General features: G+C 35.6%; 1 protein-coding gene across 6 annotated transcripts in view; it reads right to left on the reverse strand.

Annotated features, from left to right (window-relative positions):
• LOC148873880 (histone-lysine N-methyltransferase ASHH2-like) overlaps nt 1-16,379 on the reverse strand; it is a 70,424-nt gene extending 54,045 nt beyond the window's left edge. For 3 of the 6 annotated variants that reach the window (XR_016105526.1, XR_016105525.1, XM_088966074.1), the window contains exons 1-10: nt 16,141-16,302; nt 15,965-16,041; nt 12,686-15,787; nt 12,351-12,570; nt 9,554-9,702; nt 9,287-9,366; nt 6,091-6,222; nt 5,849-5,965; nt 5,233-5,325; nt 851-928 (exon numbers count right to left, since the gene is read on the reverse strand). Coding sequence is in view for 4 of the 6 variants with exons in the window: in XM_088966074.1 (XP_088822200.1) it covers nt 851-928; nt 5,233-5,325; nt 5,849-5,965; nt 6,091-6,222; nt 9,287-9,366; nt 9,554-9,702; nt 12,351-12,570; nt 12,686-15,623 (3,807 nt within the window). In the remaining 2 variants the exon portion in view is untranslated. The other 3 variants (XM_088966076.1, XM_088966077.1, XM_088966075.1) reach the window with 3 other exon arrangements.
• Between the last annotated feature and the right edge of the window lie 3,509 nt (nt 16,380-19,888).

Here is a 19,888-nt window from a genome sequence, read left to right on the forward strand (position 1 = left end):
TTGAGCTTGAACTTTGGCAACCAAAATGCACAAATAAGCATAACTAGAAAAACACAAATACACATTTTACGCACAAATGATACATGTATATCATATTAAGTAATATTTTACAAAGCAACACCTTTTCATCATACTCTTTTCTCCCCATCCCACATACATAAACATGTGTGCATGAAACTCCAAATATCTAAGCAGAGATATACAAAAATAAATGCACATGCAAAAAAATCCAAACAGCAACATACAAAAATGTAGAATTATACACAAAACAGCAGCATTGGATAGGGCCAGTTGCCTAAGACCTCAAACTAATCTAACCAAAGACAATTTTAAATTGGATTTACATTTTCCATCCCTACCTTACCTAACTCTGAATCCAAGTTTGACCCCTCTCTTTCCAAATAAATCATTTCACAACATATCCTCTCAAGGAAAGTTACATGCTACATAGTTCATCAATGTGGAAATACTCTCCTCTCTTTATGTTTAATAAATTATTTTGTTACTTACTACAGATAGAAAGAGAGAGGAGCAAAAAGGAAAGATAAGTTTATGTCGTCAACGTCAAAATGAAAATAGGTTTCTAAGTTAAAAATGAATAAAGAAAAAAAAATAAACATAAGGATATGTAAGTACATAGGAAAAAACAGATCAGTTGATAACTTTAGAAAGTGAGCTTTATATGGTGCTGACAAGGACCTATTTGTTGGGTTTCATGCTGCAGTTGATTCCATCACCATATGAAGTCCCAGGATTATGTACTTACGACTTACTCTTATTCACATACCCATTTCCTGATATAATGCATTTTATTTATTATTGAAATATGCAAATAAAGAATAAAAATAACCTTTTCCGTACGGCAGTTAGGATCACAGCTGTGGTTGATGAAACGCCCCAAATTTCCTTTAGCACATGCATCAATCACCTGAAAGCAACGGAAATGATGAATGGTGAATATCATGGAATAAAATAGTCAAAAAGAAATCAATAGTAAAATTTGTTTTTAAAAGGTAACATATATTATATTAAATATCAATATATATATAACCCACCCTTGTTTAAGCTTAAGTTTTTTGTTTTACTTGGAAGGCAGATATGTTTGTATAACAATAGAATATAAAGGCCACAAGAATGTTCAGGATACATATTTGATCATGAAGATAAAAATAACAACATCAGCAATGAGAACAGTTAATTCTACCTTCTTAATATACAATTTTTTATTTGGGGGTATTTTTCCCTTCTTCCTCTAACCTAAATGCAATCCTCATATCAAAATAAGGAAATAAGATATAGAACAGTCTATAAAAATAGGGTTACTTTTTCTTGTTCATGTTGCCTCTAGTGGGTCCAGTTTTGGGCCTTTTTTGGGTTTCACAGGAGTGGAGGTTCTCCCTAGCTGGATGGGATGTATGGGTTGATTATCAAGTCAGCTGTGGTTGGGTTCTTTCCAGGTTGAGGCTTGTTTAAAGTGTGGATATGGTGAAGTCAGCTGTTGTTGCCCTGCCACTCTTTTCTCTCTATTTGAATCTGCCTGGCTTCTGGACTGGTATGCTTCTATGCTCCTTTTTTCTTTTCCCACTGAATTTTATTGTGCTATCTGCTGTTGATGTAGTTGGAAAAATATTAACAGTATATGGACACACACACATACATATACAAATACATATTAACATGGACTTCATGGTTATTTACTATTCTATTCATGTTGAACAAAGGATAGTAACAGGCAGCCAATCATCCTATTCAAGATTTCGTAACTTCTCAAGCTCTTATTCTCAGACTTCTCTTCTTTCTATAGACCAAATATACATTCCAACTTGGTAGCTGGATAGGTTTCCATTAAGAACAAGAAAAGCAACAATGATTGACTGCTTTGAAGATGATATTATGGTTCCCAGAAGTCACCAAACATAGTAGAAGGGCTTTCTACCAGTTGATTTTTTCTAATGCATATTTTTCTATAATTTTATATTCTTGAAAGAACCTTCTGAACAGTCCCATTGTACAGTATGTACAAAGGTGTTTTTCTCTGTTTTAAGTTATTCATCAATGCAATACCGTACCTTTTCAAAAGAATTTAAAATATATATATAATAACTTTCTTTTAATGAACAAGTGGAAATTTGATGATTGGATGGTTGGCTACTATTCTGATACGATTCATTTACTAGGTCACTATAGTCCAAAAGAAAAAGAAAAAAGAGACACAACTATAGAAGAGAATTTTCAATCCAAGTAAAACATATAGTATCAGAAAAGATAAAATTCAAAATGGCAAATAAGTGACCTACACAACGAAAAGATAGCTAAACACCTAAAAAGGAGATAGAAAAAGAGATACCCAAGGTTAAAAATGTTGATGTCAATGGGAATGTCGCTTACCCAAATATTGGACATATGTCAGTAATGTTGGAAATGTCGGATGGAAATATTGTAAAAATTATAGACATTGTGGAAATATTATGAAATATGTGGAAATATGCAATGATATTCTGTAAAATAACAAAATAAACATTAATGCACCTTTCTAGACTACTATCTTCCATGATGCATATCTTTTTGTTCTAATAAATAATTAAAATTAAATCATATAAATAATATAAACCATTTAATATTTTTATTATTAAGAAAATTATTTTACTTTATTCTAATAAGTAATTAGTTTAAGTAATATTTTTATTATTATATAAAATATCTCACTATTTTTTGTTTTTATGAATATTTTATCTCAAATATAAACTTTCTTATTATTATTTCATTTTTTTACTTTTATAATGAGGGTATACAATATCACTATATAAACTATTTATTAAATCATATAAATTAGACAAACCATTTAATATTTTATTATTATAAAAACATTTTATTCATGCATTTTATTTTATTTTAATAAGTAGTTAGTTTAATCATTTGTTTTTATGAATATTTTATATTTTATCTTAAATATTAATTTTCTTATTATTTAATCATTTTGTTGGCTTTTATAATGAGGATCTACAATATTACTATAGACCTTCATATACTTGTAATAAGACTATAAGAATATATTAAAGATTCTTTTTATAAGTTTTCTATTAGGAGGTCTATAGTATTACAATAGACCCAATTGCACTATAACATACTTGTAATTATGTTTTAAAGATTCCATTTAAAGGCTTGCTTTTGTGATGGTCTATAGACTTAAATAGACCATCATGTACTGCGGCATGTCTTTTATAACATAAACTTAAACATTTAGGCTTAAGGGTTCATTAGTCATTTGAACCCTCAACCTGAAATTTCGAAGACTCTACAAAGACGCAAAGACGCAGTGCGACTGTGCGAGGATTTTAGGAATCCGCAGATGAAGATGAAGAAATAGAAGAGGAAGATGAAGACAAGCATTCTCCTCAACTCCTCATCTTCCATTTTTTTTTCCCTTTTTTCCCCTTATTTTTCATGGTTATTCACTGTGAGAGGGCAATAGGGATAGTATTGCATACCTAAATCAAGATGAGACTTGAGAGTGAGATGAGAGCAATTTCTTTTGGAGTTTTAGATGTCCAATGTCTTGCATCTTGTTCCAATAAGGTATTTCAGCACAAGACCGAGGGTAGAAGCCACTCTTGTGCCTATTCAAGCCTGAAGTTGTAGTTCTTCCAGCTTCAGGTAAGTAAACTGAAAACTTCTTTTTTCCCATTTAATCTCTTTCTTTTTCTCTTTTTGTTTATGAGAAATTTGATTGTCTTCACTTTGAATATATGCTGATTTGTCGACATTTGAATGAAATGTTTCAAAATATTATTTTTTTTGGTTTTGTAAACAACATAGGCGATATTTACCGAAATGGTCAAAATATCGACCGATATTTTGTTTTTTTTAATTCAAGTGAGAGTTCATGTCAGTATGTCTCAACACCGACATATGTCGGGCGACATTAGCAAAATGTCGCGACATTTTAAACCATGGAGATACCTATTTAAGTCTATTAATCTTTTCTTATTTGATATGTACAGCTGATCATTAAAATTATTTTGAGCTTTAAATGTGTGATTATGCTTCTTATAAAATTTCGATTAAGTTTGTATTAACAAATCCCATGTTTTTAGAAATTCTCCAAATATCTTAGCAGAATTAGCGAAATATCTCAGAAACCTCCCCTTCTCTGCATGGAAAAATGTCCATTGATATTGAAATTGCAAACCATGATTACTAACGGCATTGCACAACCCTTTCACCCTAATTTAACAATGAACCCTCCAGACTTCTCTCATTTCCAGCATCTTCCATCAACATCCTGCACCCTTGGGCAGCAATTTTGGACTTTTGATAGTGATTCCAACATTTCATATGATTCCTAATCATTCAAATTCTGTGGAATTTTGGGAACTAAATTACTTTGTCATTTACTAACTCATAACACTGTCAAACGCATATCTCTATCAGCCACCACATGCAAATTTGAAAAGAGCTTTCTCAGGGGCCTCTCATCATAGCAAGCATCTTGGTGCTATGATACAAAAGCAATTGGTGGTATCCCATTAAAGTAGAAAAGTGATTACAAGGCAATGGCACTTGGAGTTTGTAAACTTCACTAGATTAAGCCTCAAAATCTCCACTCCATGTATTGGGATGTCAAGTACAAGGCTCTATGAACCAATATTACAACAATAAGGTTGCAATAATTATCGCTCACAATCTGGTACAGCATGACAGAACATAATACATAAAGTGCATGCACATTTTATGAGAGAGATTGTTGCCTCCAAAGAGATATGTTTACCATTTGTAAAAAAATGGTCAGCAAGTTAATGCTCTACAAAAGTTGTAAGGAAAGCTCAATTAATTACTGGTTTTGTAATATATAATGTAAATATTAGCTATATATATAGCAGACTGACTGTTTCTCCAACATATAAATAAATAAAGCCTGTGCTTCCTTTTTTTCCAAAAACAGAAAAAAATACCACTCCCAAGCCTCAATAAGCTGGGCAACTATACATCCATGCACCAGCTTCATGGAGAGTGCTGTCAATATGGATGGGACTATATTAACATTATAAGTGAAGACTGTACCCCCCCCCCTAAAAAATAATAAAATAAAATAAAATATTCCAATATCAAAATAAATTATTCACACTTACCCACATTTACCCTAAATCACAAACATTCAAATTTCCTTTTAAAGGGAAACAATAATAAAATGAGAAAATTCTAAAATTAGAACTAAAGTAGAGAATACCAAACCTCACTGCCATTCAATGTCATGAAGTAAAAATGCCTTTGACCCCTAGAAGCATACTCTCGCTGCCGTGCTTCATAAGCATGCAAATCAAGCACCTGATTGGAGTACAAAGTAGAAAATTTTAGGATAGAACTTACCCTAGTAGTGGGTGGCTAAACTGATAAAAAGAAAAGCATGGATATGACATTTTAATCAATTTAAAGATTCTAAAAAAACATCAATTTACTTTCAAACATAAGCACACCATGACCAAAAAACTGATATGCTGAGATAAAATTCAAAAATTGTGAGGTCTCAAGAATCAATAGTGATAAATTAAAGCTAGTAAGCCTCACAGGTATAACCAGGCCAATACAAGCAATATTAAGTGGAATTTCAGGCATACCTTGGACAGGATATCAAAATTTTGCATGCTTTTTTTTTATCTGGAATCTGCTTACTTGTTACTTCAGTGGGCAGTGTTAATGCATGGAACATAAATATTGTGTCAATCAAATGTGCAAGAGTTCTCACTTCAAGGATTTTTTGTAGCCTTTTTTTCCTTTAGTTTTTCGGGTTTCAGACTTTCAGTATTATATAAACCTTCAAGATGAATCCCATTAAAAACTGCAGAATTACCTCACCAACGTATTCAATAAGAAATTGACCCTGGGAAACATCTTCCAACAACTGAAGCCCATATCCTTTCTTTCCACAACGAAACCACTTAAATTTTGCATATTTCTCCCTCTGGAACTGCAAATGAATATTTAAATCCAAGCTATACCATTCAGATGGAAAACAAGACCCAGCACCATAACAATAATAACAATAAAAACAACAACAAAAATAAAAGTTAAAGTGATAACAGCTAAAAGTACCTGTTGATTTGAACATTGATCCCCACATGGACAGGCGCCTTGAACACATTCAATGTTAAGCATCCGGTTCAAGCATTCATCTCCGCAACCCAAACTGCCATCAAGAGGTGGCTTGCAGTGGCAAACCATTATCTGGTTGAAAATTACAAAACTCATATATCAGAAAAAGGGGGAAATGATTTAATATATATATCTTATCAAAATGAAATCAAAAAATTTAAGTGGCTGACTAGGAAGATGGAGGTAAGGCTTCAATGGGTGTATATGTCAGCCAATAGCATGCCTGATGCATTAGAAAAACAAGGACTGAGGAGAGATCAAATGTTTTGGGCACAATTGTAACAAGGAAATAAAAGGAAAAGGAGAGATATAAGAGATTTTATCTCTCAAGCATGTATGTATATATGTAATATTTTCTCACTTAAATAATAAAATGATAGTTATTGATCAAAAGGATGACTTAATATACATCTGAGAAAAAGTTATAATATATAGCCTGTTTTTAATAGGCAAGTGATCCAAAAATATTATTAATCAAATCGGAAAAATAGAGAAAGATTACAGCAATAGATGTATGACTTTATGATATATAGTCTGTTTTTAATACAATACCTTACCTTTCCCCAAAAAAAAAATACCGCAAGAGATAAAAGCAACATCAAATCCAATAAAGAAAACAAGAAAGGGGATAATCATTCACCCTCCCTATATGCTTAAGACAGCTACTCAGCAAGGACCGATGCCACCACATCTCACTTGTTCCAACACTTACCCTAGTCAATGAATAAGCTACTTCACTGGCTTCACCTATTGGCATAAGATGTTTTTTTTTTCTACCAAAATAAGTATGTTTTTATAGTAGTGGGAAAAAAACCTTTATTAAAAGATGACAAAATAGGTACATGAACTGGAATAATATTTATTATGTTTCCTATATGAAATTTGTTAAAATAATACATGCTTTTATGAAAATAAATATGTAAATTACTAGTTCATAAGAGGATAACACTTGAAAATAACATCACTGGAAAAAGTACCAATTTGTAATTTTGTATCAAATATCAGTATATTATCATGTCAACACGGGGAAATAAGCATGTTCAGGTATTTTGATTATCATAATAACACCTAGGTGGAAGTATGTTCAGGTATTTAGAGTATCAAACTAGCACATTTTTTTCAATAAATAACAATATAATGGTGCATTAAATCTGTGGCACAAACTCCACTTCGTAAATGGCTTTGGATATTCCGACTACATCAGGACAATCTGTGACACAAAATAATTGGCTGGGATACCAGGGTGGTAATAGAGTAACTCATGCCTCTACTTGGAAAGCCATCTCAGTGCTTCTGCCTTTGTTCTTTCAAGACATCAATTATGATATTCTTGAATTTGATGGCAATAAGATTAAATTTTAAGAAGCTTTACCCTTCTATCTTTGTCATATCTTCATTCAAGAACAAACCCATTTTTTATCAATAAGAGCAAATACATTTCCCACTTGGCCTCAGGTTTGGAACTCTCTTTAGAGTTGGATAAAAGAAGGCATAAGGGACTTTGAAGAATCTCTAAGTGATTGACCTTATTAATCTGTTGGAGGGAGTTTCTCTTGATCCCTCTAAACCTGACTCTAGAATCTGGACTATCTCTACTTCGGGTTCCTACTACCATTCCTTTTCAAGATTTTTGGCTTCACAAATCACAACCACCACAATTACAGGCTCTTCCAATGAAATCCACAGGCTAGGTAAGAGGTTGAGCTTGAGCAACATGGTGATTGAAGGGGACTGTTAAGGTAGCAGTAAGCTGGATAAAAAATGGCAGTAAAGGAATATGGCACAATCGACACATATTCAGAGATTATGTCCCTAACAAGGGATATGGTTATCTCTATTCTATGGGTACAACGATCTGCTAACAGTGTGGGTTATTCACAAGCAAAGCACGGGGTTAATAGGGAGCAGATCTTCTAGGGGTAATCTTGTGGCACCAAAAGAAAATTTGGGATTAGGTAGCAGCATTCTGCTAGCCTAACAATGATCACTTAAAGATAATAAGATTGTTTACCACAATCAATAAAATTTCATGTTACCAATCAAAAAAAAAAAAGAGATAATAAGATAATAAGATAGAAACCACAAAGAGAGGTCACTCTAAAGTGAAAGCCTTTCCCCAGGCAAGTCACTCTTCCCTACTCCATGTCTGGCCATCTCATTAGCTAGAAAATCAGCCAATTGTGGAGTCATCTGACCAAGATGTTCATTCTGGAAGTCAACAATCTAGATTCTACAATATGGTGGTGAGGATTCATGGGCCAACTTTTCTGCTAAACATCCATCAGATGACAATAGGTGAGTCACTCTCAATGTCGAGATAGGGCTCTTCTATCACATCTCAAATTTAACATGATATGTAACATCTGGTCTATTGTATCACAGACCTAAATATCTGAACAAAAGGAGAAGAAAGTCTTCATTACTTAATCAGGAACGTCTGTAAACAAAGGGAAGAGGAAAGGTTATGACTTATGAGACAGCACAAAGGTTTCCTTTGATGAAGAATCTAAGAATTTTTCAGGAAACACCTCCAAGTTCCAGTGATAATTTAATCCAAGTTCCTCTATTCTCAAGTTCTTCCTCAGGCCACTCTCCCCAACCCATGCCCCTTAGCCATCCATGTTCCTCTCCCATTTCTGAATGCCCATGCCTCCTATCTCAACATCTTCTCACATGGACAACCAATGGTGGATTTCTACTAAATCTATGCAAACCATTTTAATTAGATCAAGTTCACTTGGATTTAGGTTTCTAGAAAATTTAGAACTCAGGATAGAATAGGTTATGGGAACAAAGTTCCCAAGGATATACAGCAAGGATGATGCATCGATGAGGGAGATGGCCAAATGTAGGTAGAGACTGTATATGACTTGAAAAGAAGAATTTTTGGAACGTCATTGTGTCAGTAGCAGATAACTGATTTGCAAAAACAATTATTAGAATTGGATAATGGATTATCTTGCACACTGGATGAAGTGGATAATAACCAACTACAAATCAGCACAGCATTTACAGTCAAAATGGATATAATAGGGCTCATCACCATTTATTAACAGAGTAGCTCCTACATTTGACAAAAAACTAATAAGATCCACACTATTTCCAAGCCACAGGAATATATACAATTGATTTAGACCTCATCAATGGTCTGGGATTTACGGCTGCGGTGAAGAAACAAATTTGACTTGATAAGTGTCCAAGATGCCTGTTGAGGACCTGCAACAGTACCAAAGGGAAGAATGGTAAACTAGAAGGTAAATAGAAGCATACTTTATTGAATAAAATTTACTGTTACCTATCAAAAAAAAAAAGGCAAATGGAAGCATAAGTCAATAAATTATGAAGAAACCCAGTGTACCTCTGATCTCAATATCCTAAACAAACATTAGCACAAATCACATACCTGTTGACTGCCTGCATGAATTTACATCATAAGCATCTTCTTCACCGGAAGCATCTGATATTTCTAACTCTGCATTAATCTCTGCATTTGACTTTTCTTGAGGAATTGAACAGTCTGCAAACGCCTTATCTGCATTATCTTTGCAAGTCCTACATGGTTAAATTAATTATGATTAAGAGAATATCAAATAACAGTGGATAACTGAAAGCATCGTATCAATCTGTCTTCTTATATTGGGTAACTGCAACAGGTGAAAAACTACCAAGAGAAAGGAGGAAGGCATAACCTTGTATACTTGCACAAAACCAAAATAAGTATCAAATATTCATGCACAGGACATAAGACAACCCCACAAGGAAGATAATTTGCTTGCACATATGGTTATCACATACAAATAAGTAAAAATAAGAAAAACTTAATGGTACCAAGTGACTTGGTAGTAAGAAATCAGTTGAATGCAGCAAATACTCAAGCATGATAACTCTCTAACTGAGATTAAAACGTTGAAGAAGTGGAAGAAACGTCAAGAGATTATGTCGATTCCTTTTATTTCCATAAATGAGCTAAAAAAAGTGAGATTCAGGGCAAACAACCAGAATGCCCAACTAATTTGCACCAAAACATTGTTAAATACCCTCATTATGCTATTGTGAAAATGCTTGTTCAATTACCTAGCCAACAAGTCTTAGATTTTTTTAATTCATATCTAAAATTTTTATTACTAATAACAAAAAAAAAACATCAAACCCCTAAAGAAGGAGAGCTTGTGTAAAAATATTGTGGCACAAATGTATGGGCTTTAAGAGGAATTCTCTTACCTTGATCAGCAACGATTTAATACTAGACAGAATAGAAAAACAGCACACTGCTAATATACCATTCTATAAAAGTAACCTAAAACTTAGATGCTATACCCAGGCCCCGGAACCCACCATTCAAGTTCCATTCTTCCTACACTATCTCTAGCAAGGTGTCAGCTAAATACCTCCAGAATGAGGAACCCACTTTTTTATATATAATCGAGAATATTTCAGTAACAAACTACTCTCAGAAGGAGCAACAGGCCAATAAAGAACAAGCCCATTTGGCTCAGAAATGCAACATTTGGATTACAATATAATCCTGGCCCTGGTTCACCCCCATTCCAACCATTCTCTGACAGCACCTGACTTGGCTAAGGCATCAATGAAACCATTGGCACACCTAGGCACCCATTTGAATGAGCCATTCAAACTGCTACCTAGCTGACATTCCTGCCTCACTAAAGGCACTATTCAAATTGCTACCTAGCTGAAATGCCAACCTTACAAAGGCCTAACTCCCCAAGGAATTCCAATGCCAACTTTTATCCAAAAGATTCTAGTTTGGCAGTCACCCTCTACCTCCATCTCATGATCTCAATCCAACCTGTTGTAGTAACCAACTCCAAACCTTAAAACAAACATATAAAGCATTTTCAAGAATGTAAAACCCACAATCTCTTTTTCTCCTTAATTGCATTGCTTCAAGTAGCTATTGTGATGTAAAACATATTGCATTCTTGATTCTATGAGTCACCTTTGTACCATGCCCCTCGAGGCAAGCCCGAACAAGTCTATGTTAGGGTCTGAAATTCTTATTTCTCACATAAAAAATAATGATTTTATAACTTTCATTGCCTTTTAAGAAGATATTTTATTGCAATGAATGAATGAACAACATTAGCAAATAGGGGGTTCTCAAAGCTTTGGTGAGCGAGCGAAGCAAGCGAACTGGAGCGGAGTAGACCCAGCTGTTAGACAAAAAAAAAAAAAAAAGCAAAAAGCACAAAATTTTAAAAAGGTGCATGCCTAGGCTAAGGTGCATCAGGTGCACCAGGCGTGCACCTTTTGAAAGGGGTGTGCCTAGGACCTAGGCGAGGCACATACCCCAAAATGTGCCTCGCCTGTGCGCCTAGGCGTGTCTTTTAAATCACTGATTGAGGAGGTGTCATGAACAGCTTCAAAACATTTCCAGGGATTGTTCACTACTGAAAATAGAGAAATGGTTCCACACCTGCACAGCATAATGAGAACTCAATAGATGGTTAGTATTTTCTCTACTCCTCAGGCAAAGAATACACATATAGGGAGAAAGGCACCAAAGTTTTCATTTCCTTTGGAGTTTCTCATACATGTTAATTGCCCGATTTGCCTCCTAGCAGAAAACCTTCACCTTAGATGAGACACATCCACTCAACAAAGCTTTGAACGGGAAACAACTTGACTCAAAAGAATAACAAAAGTCGTAGAAAAAAATAGATGCAAGAAAAGGAATCAACCTAAATTATCTAATCAAAGAAGCTTTAACAGGAGTTTATGGACCTGAAGGCAATTTAAGGAAATTGTTTTGGGCTGAGATGCCGAATATACAGCAGCTACAGTGAGTTTATTGGTTTTTTTTACTTTCTCTTTCTATGTTTTTTTTATTATTTGGGGTGGGGGTACTTAATTTGCTCACCTTTGAAAAGACAGCTCTAAAGTAAATATAGACATCCTGCAGTTTGACTCTTTTGTGAATACTGAACAGAATTTGATTGATCGCCCTTCGGTAGGAGTTGGTGAGTAGCATTTACTTGGGCTGTGTTTGGTATGAGTGCAAACATTGATGTGAAACAAATTTGTACTCCAGCTTGGCTTTGCAGGCATTTGGTAAACCTTGTGTATTGAAAAAGATAGCAATTTTGTTCTTTCTCACATATTTGCATACAATAAGTTAACATCATCTAATAACTGATTGTTGCTCATGATAGGAAAATCTGTGGGAATTTAATATTTACCATCTGCAATTTGTCTCCTCTATTGAATCTGCTAGTGCAGCTGATATACAACGCCACTTATAGCAATCATCACACCGCACCCATGCATTACGTGGGGGCATAAACTGCTCCTCTGACTTAATGGACACCATGGAAGAGCTAGATACATCCTCTGTTGCAATGTGGTTGTCAATTTTGGTTCTCCCCAGTTCATCATTCATGTCATTTCCTACATTAATTTCTGCAAAATGAGACAATCTTAGTTTCTCCATGCTCAAAATAAACAGGAGAAGGTGCACACTAGAAACACACAAAGCATTTTAGACATCAAATAGCTGTGCCAGAAAAGAACTAACTGTTTAAGTCATCTGGTTCACTAGATGCTGAATCCCTTTTCACCCCAGAAGAAAAATCCATGTCAGTACCACTACCACACTGTAGGTGATTTTCTTTTTTGTGGTCTAAAGGCCCCTTCTCCTTAATCTTGCACTTACTACCTTTGTGCCCACCTTTCCGTTCATGATTATTTTCTTTCCTACGCCTTGCTGAAGTGGGGATACGTGGCCTGCACTTGTTTGCTCCAACATTGTGTTTAAACATTTTGGGAAGCTTACACCCTTTAATTTTAGCAGCAGAAAATGAACCCTCAGAAGTCAATGATTCTGATGGTGTAACCCCAACATCTTGCCCAGAAGATGGGCAAAGTTCCCCTTTCAAGGATTCTTGGCTAACTCCTGGTTCAACCCCTCCCACCAAAAGCAATGGTTCCGTGGAACATCCCTCAAGACCTGAACCGTTGCTGGAAGCATTTTCAATGGGCTCACTATGATCAAGATTATGCCCCACTCTCTGCCTGGATTTATTTTTTACCGGCTTTTTGTTCTTGTTCTTTTTTTCTGGGCCAAGTAGTCCCCCTTCCTCTTTACAGGATCCTGACAAGGAATATGAACTTCCCTTAACCTCAACATTTTTCTTGCCTTTTTTTGTGTATATGACAAGCCTATTGGAAACTATAACCTCTGTTGGAATGGCAGCATCTTGGGAGGACGTTGAAACTATAGCATGTAGGTCTTCTTGAACTCCTAAACCAACATGAACATCATGAATCAGATTGATCACTTCTGAATCAGGAGATGTTCCCACATCCAAGTACCTATTCTCAGTTGCTTCCCCTACTGTTTCACATGTTATTTGGGAGGAAAGCACATGGCAAGCACCACCAATGTTCCCAATAGACATGTCTTGTGTCACAGTGCTCTCCAAGTCCTTATCTGTAAGGTGAACATCCAATTCAGAAATGTCAACAGCACTAATTGGCTTTCCCAGGTTTTCACTGGGGCATTGGAACTGTCTAACAGTAGGTGCGTCTTGGCTCAGCTTCTGTTCCACATCACCCATATTAGCTGCTTTTGAGACATCAAGATTGATTCCTTGGTCCGAATCACATTCAGAAACTTGTACTGATGCTGAAGGATCTACAGCCTCAGGTAGCACAGCCTTAAGATTTCTTTGACCCACTTCTTCCCCCATTGTAACTTTTAAACAAGCACCACCAGTTGACGCAGAGAATTTTCTTTTGGACCGACGTGAATTTCCACCCTTCCGGGTCTTCTGCTTTTTACTCCTTTGACCACCTCTTGTTTTTTGTGAACCATGACTTGGAAGTTGAGTTAAATCCAACTCATGATTCTGAATTGCATCATTCTGCTCAAACACTTCCATAATGTTTCCCAAAGCACCCCAAACAGAAGAACGTGCTCGCTTACAGGGACAGCTTCTTTTCCCTCTTGATGTCTTCTTAAAGATTCCAATCGTTCCACTTAAGTGCAATATGCCATTGGCAGTACTGCTGCATTGCTTTGTAGCCTTTCTTGTCTCAGACATCTTATTCAATTTACTTAGACGGGTACTCCTCCGAAGAATTGGGCCTATAGTGTCAGGACAGTTAGATGCAGAAACAGAACCAGACCCAGCATTATCTTCCCTTTCATTGTCTGCATGCACAGCATAATCAACTATATTACTACATGCTAGAGAACCCCTTTCCTGAAGATCTGGAATAATGGAATCTGGCCCAGTATTATCTTTCCCATCATCATCTACATGCCTAGTATAATCAACAATACTGCTGGTACTACTACATGTTAGAGCACTACCAAGAGCACCACTTTCCTGAAGATCTGGCATTGCCAGGCCTTGAGAAGAAATAATTTCCATATCAGGTTGACATGAATGTAGAGAAGCCGAATCTTCAATAGGACAATCAGAAACTAAATTAGATGACCCTTCCTTGAAACTATAATTATTAAGATGATTGCAGAGCATACTACCACATGTTAGAGCACTGCTAAGACCATCCCCTTCCTGTAGAACTGACACAGCAGAACTGGGCCTAACACTATCCTTCCCTCCATTGTCTGCATACCCAATATAATCAACCATACTACTACATGTCAGAACACCATCAACAACATCCCCTTCCTGAAGATCTGACACTGCCAACGCTTGAGAAGAAATATTATCTAATACTGGCTGAGATGATTGCAAAGATGCTGAATCATTCATAGAACAGTTAGAGGCTATGTCAAGTGACCTTTGCTTGAAATTGTGAGTACTTGCTTCTATTAGTGATGCTTCAGTGATCAGGTTGCCTGATACTCTGGTTAAAACATCACATTTATCCTCTACAACCTTCTGAACATCAGCATCAGTAAACACTTCCTCTACAGAGTCATTGACATCCACAGTAGCCCTCTTATCATTTTGGGTTTTTTGGTTCAGTGAATCAGTCAGGGGTGATGAAGCCAATGAAATTTCTTCATTTTCTGATAAGTTCCCTGGGGCACTGTCACATTTAGATTCTTCCCTTCCAAAACATTCTTCAGTCGTCAAACAGGATGACTTATAGTCCTTGCCTCTCTGATTAGAGCAAAGCCCGTTAACACCACATTCATTCTGAGGTGCCTCCTCTGATACCAAGAAAACCATGTTCCCACGCCCATTCTCTGGCCCACCTTTTCCAACAACAGATGCTTCTTGGTCAATGCTAGAATTCACTGAATCAACACTGTAATTCCGAGAAGCATGAACTCCGTCCGCCGGGTGCACGATGTCCCCATTACAGTTAGATGAGACGCAAACCATTTCTGAGAACGATGACCCTTCAATAACAGATTGACCTGTCCTATCCCCGGTGCAAGTAAATAACTGGCGAGCGGCTTCCAGGCCAGAACGTTGTTCTAATATGGCACTGTAACGCCCCTCACAATCTCTAAACTCGTCAACTAACACCATACTACCGCCACCACAGCCTTTCAAATTCCTCTCCCAGCATTCCTACCGGCAACAAGCAACCAGAATCCGAAGGCAATCCGCAGAAAGACTCATCAACCAGAACCTGAAGTTCATAAGAACCCATCTTCCTTTCATCGAATCTAGAAAATCTAGTCCATTCCCAGCTATACAAATACAGAAAAGAAAATTAGAAAAAAAAAATTATGAGCACCCAACAACGAATATTATCCAAAACGACAATGCGTCTTCTGGACACCCCAAAATGAATAACGTCATTCGCCCATCTAACTGCACTTGCTAATATCTCCTTGAAAGAAAAAAGGGAAAATAGAGAGGCATACCAGTATATCAGCTTTCGGAATGAATCCAAAGAAACAAACAAGAACCCTAAAATCACCCCCCTCAACCACCTCTCACTCTGCAAAATCAAAGCCCTAATATAAGAAACCATTACAGAAGAATGCAGATAAAAAATAAACAAAAAACAAGATTTTAGCAAAAAAATAAAGTAGAGAACCTAATAACAAACGCCGATAGAGGAAACGAGCCGGAGAGACGATTGATTTTAATTCCTATATTAATTATTGAAATGAAATCACTTAATCCATTCAATTTTTTATGTAGCAGAGAGAGAGAGAGAGAGGCGCTGTGTGTTTGTGTAGACAACAAAAACCTCTCTACCTTGCATTCGGCGGTTTGAGGGACGAAAAGCGTGTGAAGGTCTTCGGACCAGCAACAGGACCTTATTTCAACTTGCAACAAACGAACAAACCTCAAAGTCATTACCTTTTCTCTGTAGATGCTACACGTGTGAGGGATGCCTCGGGTTGGGACTTGGGAGAGCTGCAAAAAATGAGTTGTATTGTCCGATGGTTACATGTGTACATCCTTTTTTGCAAAATACAAGAAATTTCCGAGGGTTTACTTTTCTAATAAGGGCAGTTGGGCACGTAACACGTTGCATTTTTTTTGGGGTGCAAATGGATGGAATCGGACCACATTTAGGGGCCGTTTGTTAAGTCTTTTTAACTAGGCCCTGTTTGGTGCATCTTTTCACCTGGCTGTCGCTTTTTTATCTTTTTCTTGTTTGGTTGGGAAAAAATTTAGCCGCCAAATGATGTAGCCTTGAGAAGATGCCGGAGGTTTCAAATGGAGATTTTTCTATTTATTTTGTCTCATCTTTGCATGGAAAGCATGCCTCTAACCAAACAGGCTATAGGCTTCTAATAAAAGCCTATTATGTCTTTGGTTGTTAGATCTTCCAAAAAATCTTTCAAAAAAGACTTGCCAAATAGCACCTTAAGGCCCTGTTTAGAGCATCTTTTCGTATGGGTTGCCAGCTTTTTATCTTTTCCAGTTTTGTTGGGAAAAAATCTAGATGTCGAAAGACACAGTCCCGAAAAGATGCAGGAAGCTCCAAATAGAGATTTTCCTATTTATTTCATCTCATCTTTTCATGCAAAAATGTGTCTCCAATCAAACAGGTCATAGGCTACCAAGATCGTTATGTAAAATCTCATTATGTCTTTTGATTGTCAAATCTTCTAGAAGATTTTTCAAAAAAAACTTGCCAAACAGTACCCAGATCTTATAGATACGAAGATGCATTAAGCTTTTAAGGTATTGTATTTATAATTTAAGATTGTTTGGTTTGCATCATAGTCTATTTAGCGTTAAAAAACAATTGGGAATGTTATTTTCAGCATGGAAAAACTAAAAGCTTCATTTGAAGCTTCTCGATTTTTGACTTTATTGCTCCTTTCATGTGCTTGACGATGGGTCTTTTGGTCTCTATGATGCTACCAAATAGAAAAATACCAAAAATACCATTTTTGGGTCTTTTGAGCTTTCCAAAAAAACCCAAAGACATGCCAAAAGACACGCCAAACACCACCTTGATTTGTTTTACTCTAATTCAAATACAACCTTGTGGGGGGTTTCTAGATTCAAAACGAATTTGGGTTGCAATCAATATATATTTACATAAAAAATAATTATAATGATTTAATTAGGTATGAATAAATTAAGTATAAATTATTAAAATTGTTATATGTCATTAATAAAATGAATTTAAATTTTAATGGTGTATTTAATGAAACTTGAACCTAAGAGTTAGCAAATAGGTAGTTTCTAAGTAGAATGAATGGAACTGGCCTTGAACTGACCTTACCCAACTATTACCAAGTAGGGTATGGTTTCAAATTCTATGAATAGACATACCCTTATTCAAGCCAATTATAGGGTCTAAGGGATTACTCTACTCGAACCAAAATACTTTGAAGAATTACCTTTGGAACTGAACTTACCTTGAAATAAAATCCCAAAATACTTTGAAGATGTAAAAAATTGAACGAAAACACTTAAGTTTACAATGACCAGGCGTTCACTTTACAAGTCACTTAAGTGGGGTATGGTTTCAAATTCTAGGAATAGGCATACCCTTATTCAAGCCGATTATAGGGCGTAAAGGATTACTCAAACTGAGTTGAAGAATTAGCTTTGGAGTTGAATTTACCTTGAAATAAATTCCCAAAATACTTTAAGGATGTAAAGATTTGAACCCAAACACTTAAGGCTACAATGACCAAGGTCTCACTTTACAAGTCACTTAAGTGGTTTGATAAATTTTCTCATTATTATTATTATTATTATTATTATTATTGGGAAAAACTGCCAATTTACTCCAAAATCGCTAGTAGATGTTAAGTGGCATATAAAAGGACAAAAATGCCCTTCATGTATTATCTAATTTTCTTTATCAACCAACAATATTGAACAGCTCTATTATGTGTTGTGAATGGACAAATAGCTAAGTTATGCATTTTACTATTTTCTTACTAATTCAAAAGTTGTAAGAAGAGGAAAGAATGAATAATAAAAAGTTCGCTGAACTTAAATCCACCTCAATCTTCCCTTGAGATTTATCAATTAGTAACAACTTCACCATCTGCATAGTGAAAGGGCAAACAACTTTATTACACATCTTCTAAAGCCCTAGATAGTCATCTACACCTAGAATTTCTAATTCGGTTTCTATATTCACCTTCAAATCTAATAGCCTCATATAGCATAAATAGTACCAATCGTGGATTTGGAATTCTGTTCACAATTGCTCTAGTTTGATCTCAAGGAAGAAGACAATGAAAAATGTCTTCTTCTAAAGGGTAATTTTGGAATTTTTAGATGCTTCAAATCACATGTGGCATCCCATGTGTTAGATAATTGACGGACTACTAATGATAGTTACTAAATTGGGAGTTTTCAAAAGTTTAAGTGCTAAAGTGAGACTACCCCTAAAGTACAAGAGACTAATCCGAAATTTTCCCTTTATTATTATTATTGTTGTTGTTGTTGTTGTCATCATTATTTAAAATCATGTTTTTAAAGAAACATGTTCCATTTTTTTTTCCGGGTGAGGGGGGTGGATGGAAGCGGATAAAGAAAGAACAATTTCCATAGGTAGACCCTAGAACTACCAAGGCCAAAATCGACCCTAGGACCAATATTGATAAGCAAGTCCCAATTCAAAAAACCTGAACTGACCCAATAGGATAGGTTCTAGCTTTAGATTTTTTCTTTTTTCAATGACTATCAAGATATTTTGGGATCAGTTAGGGTTTTAAGAGAAAATGGCAAGAAAAATAAAATAGAGAAAGTTTAGTTGGGTATTTTGGTAACTTAACATTTTTCGTCATATGACTTAACGATTAAGTGGTATTTGTCGCAACATAAAAGTTCAGGGGGGTCTTTGTTGCAAATTAAAGTATAGGGAATCTTTGTCACTGACCCCATAGTATAGGGGTCCTTGTAATTTACCCTTGCCTCATTTTTTTTTCTTTTTAGTGGATGTAACTATCACAAACTTTTTTTAGAGTGGAGGCAACTATCATCAAGTGAATAAACACGTGTTAAAGAAGCTTTTGCTTGAGAGTGCAAATAACCACTTTTGATATGCTCTTTCTTGACAAATGAGATGCCACTTGTCCAAGGGAGACTCCATTATAATGTTCCACCAAGATTTAACTTTGTTAATAATATCTTGGGTTTGAATGATAGGGATATTGAGCAAATTACTATAGTGATTCCATATTGTGTTGGCCATAACACCATTACAAATGGGTGAAGGTTTCAACCCGAATACATGGTGTGGGCTACAAGGCCCACCACAACAACATTTAAAAGTTGTATGAATTCTTATCCTTACCATGTCATCAATAGAAATAACACCATGCATAAATTTCTTCATAAAAGTAGAGATTTTAGAA

Source organism: Nelumbo lutea, chromosome 1, assembly GCF_056320005.1.
Source record: "Nelumbo lutea isolate HS-2025 chromosome 1, American lotus-T2T, whole genome shotgun sequence".
NCBI classification, from domain to species: Eukaryota; Viridiplantae; Streptophyta; class Magnoliopsida; order Proteales; family Nelumbonaceae; genus Nelumbo; species Nelumbo lutea.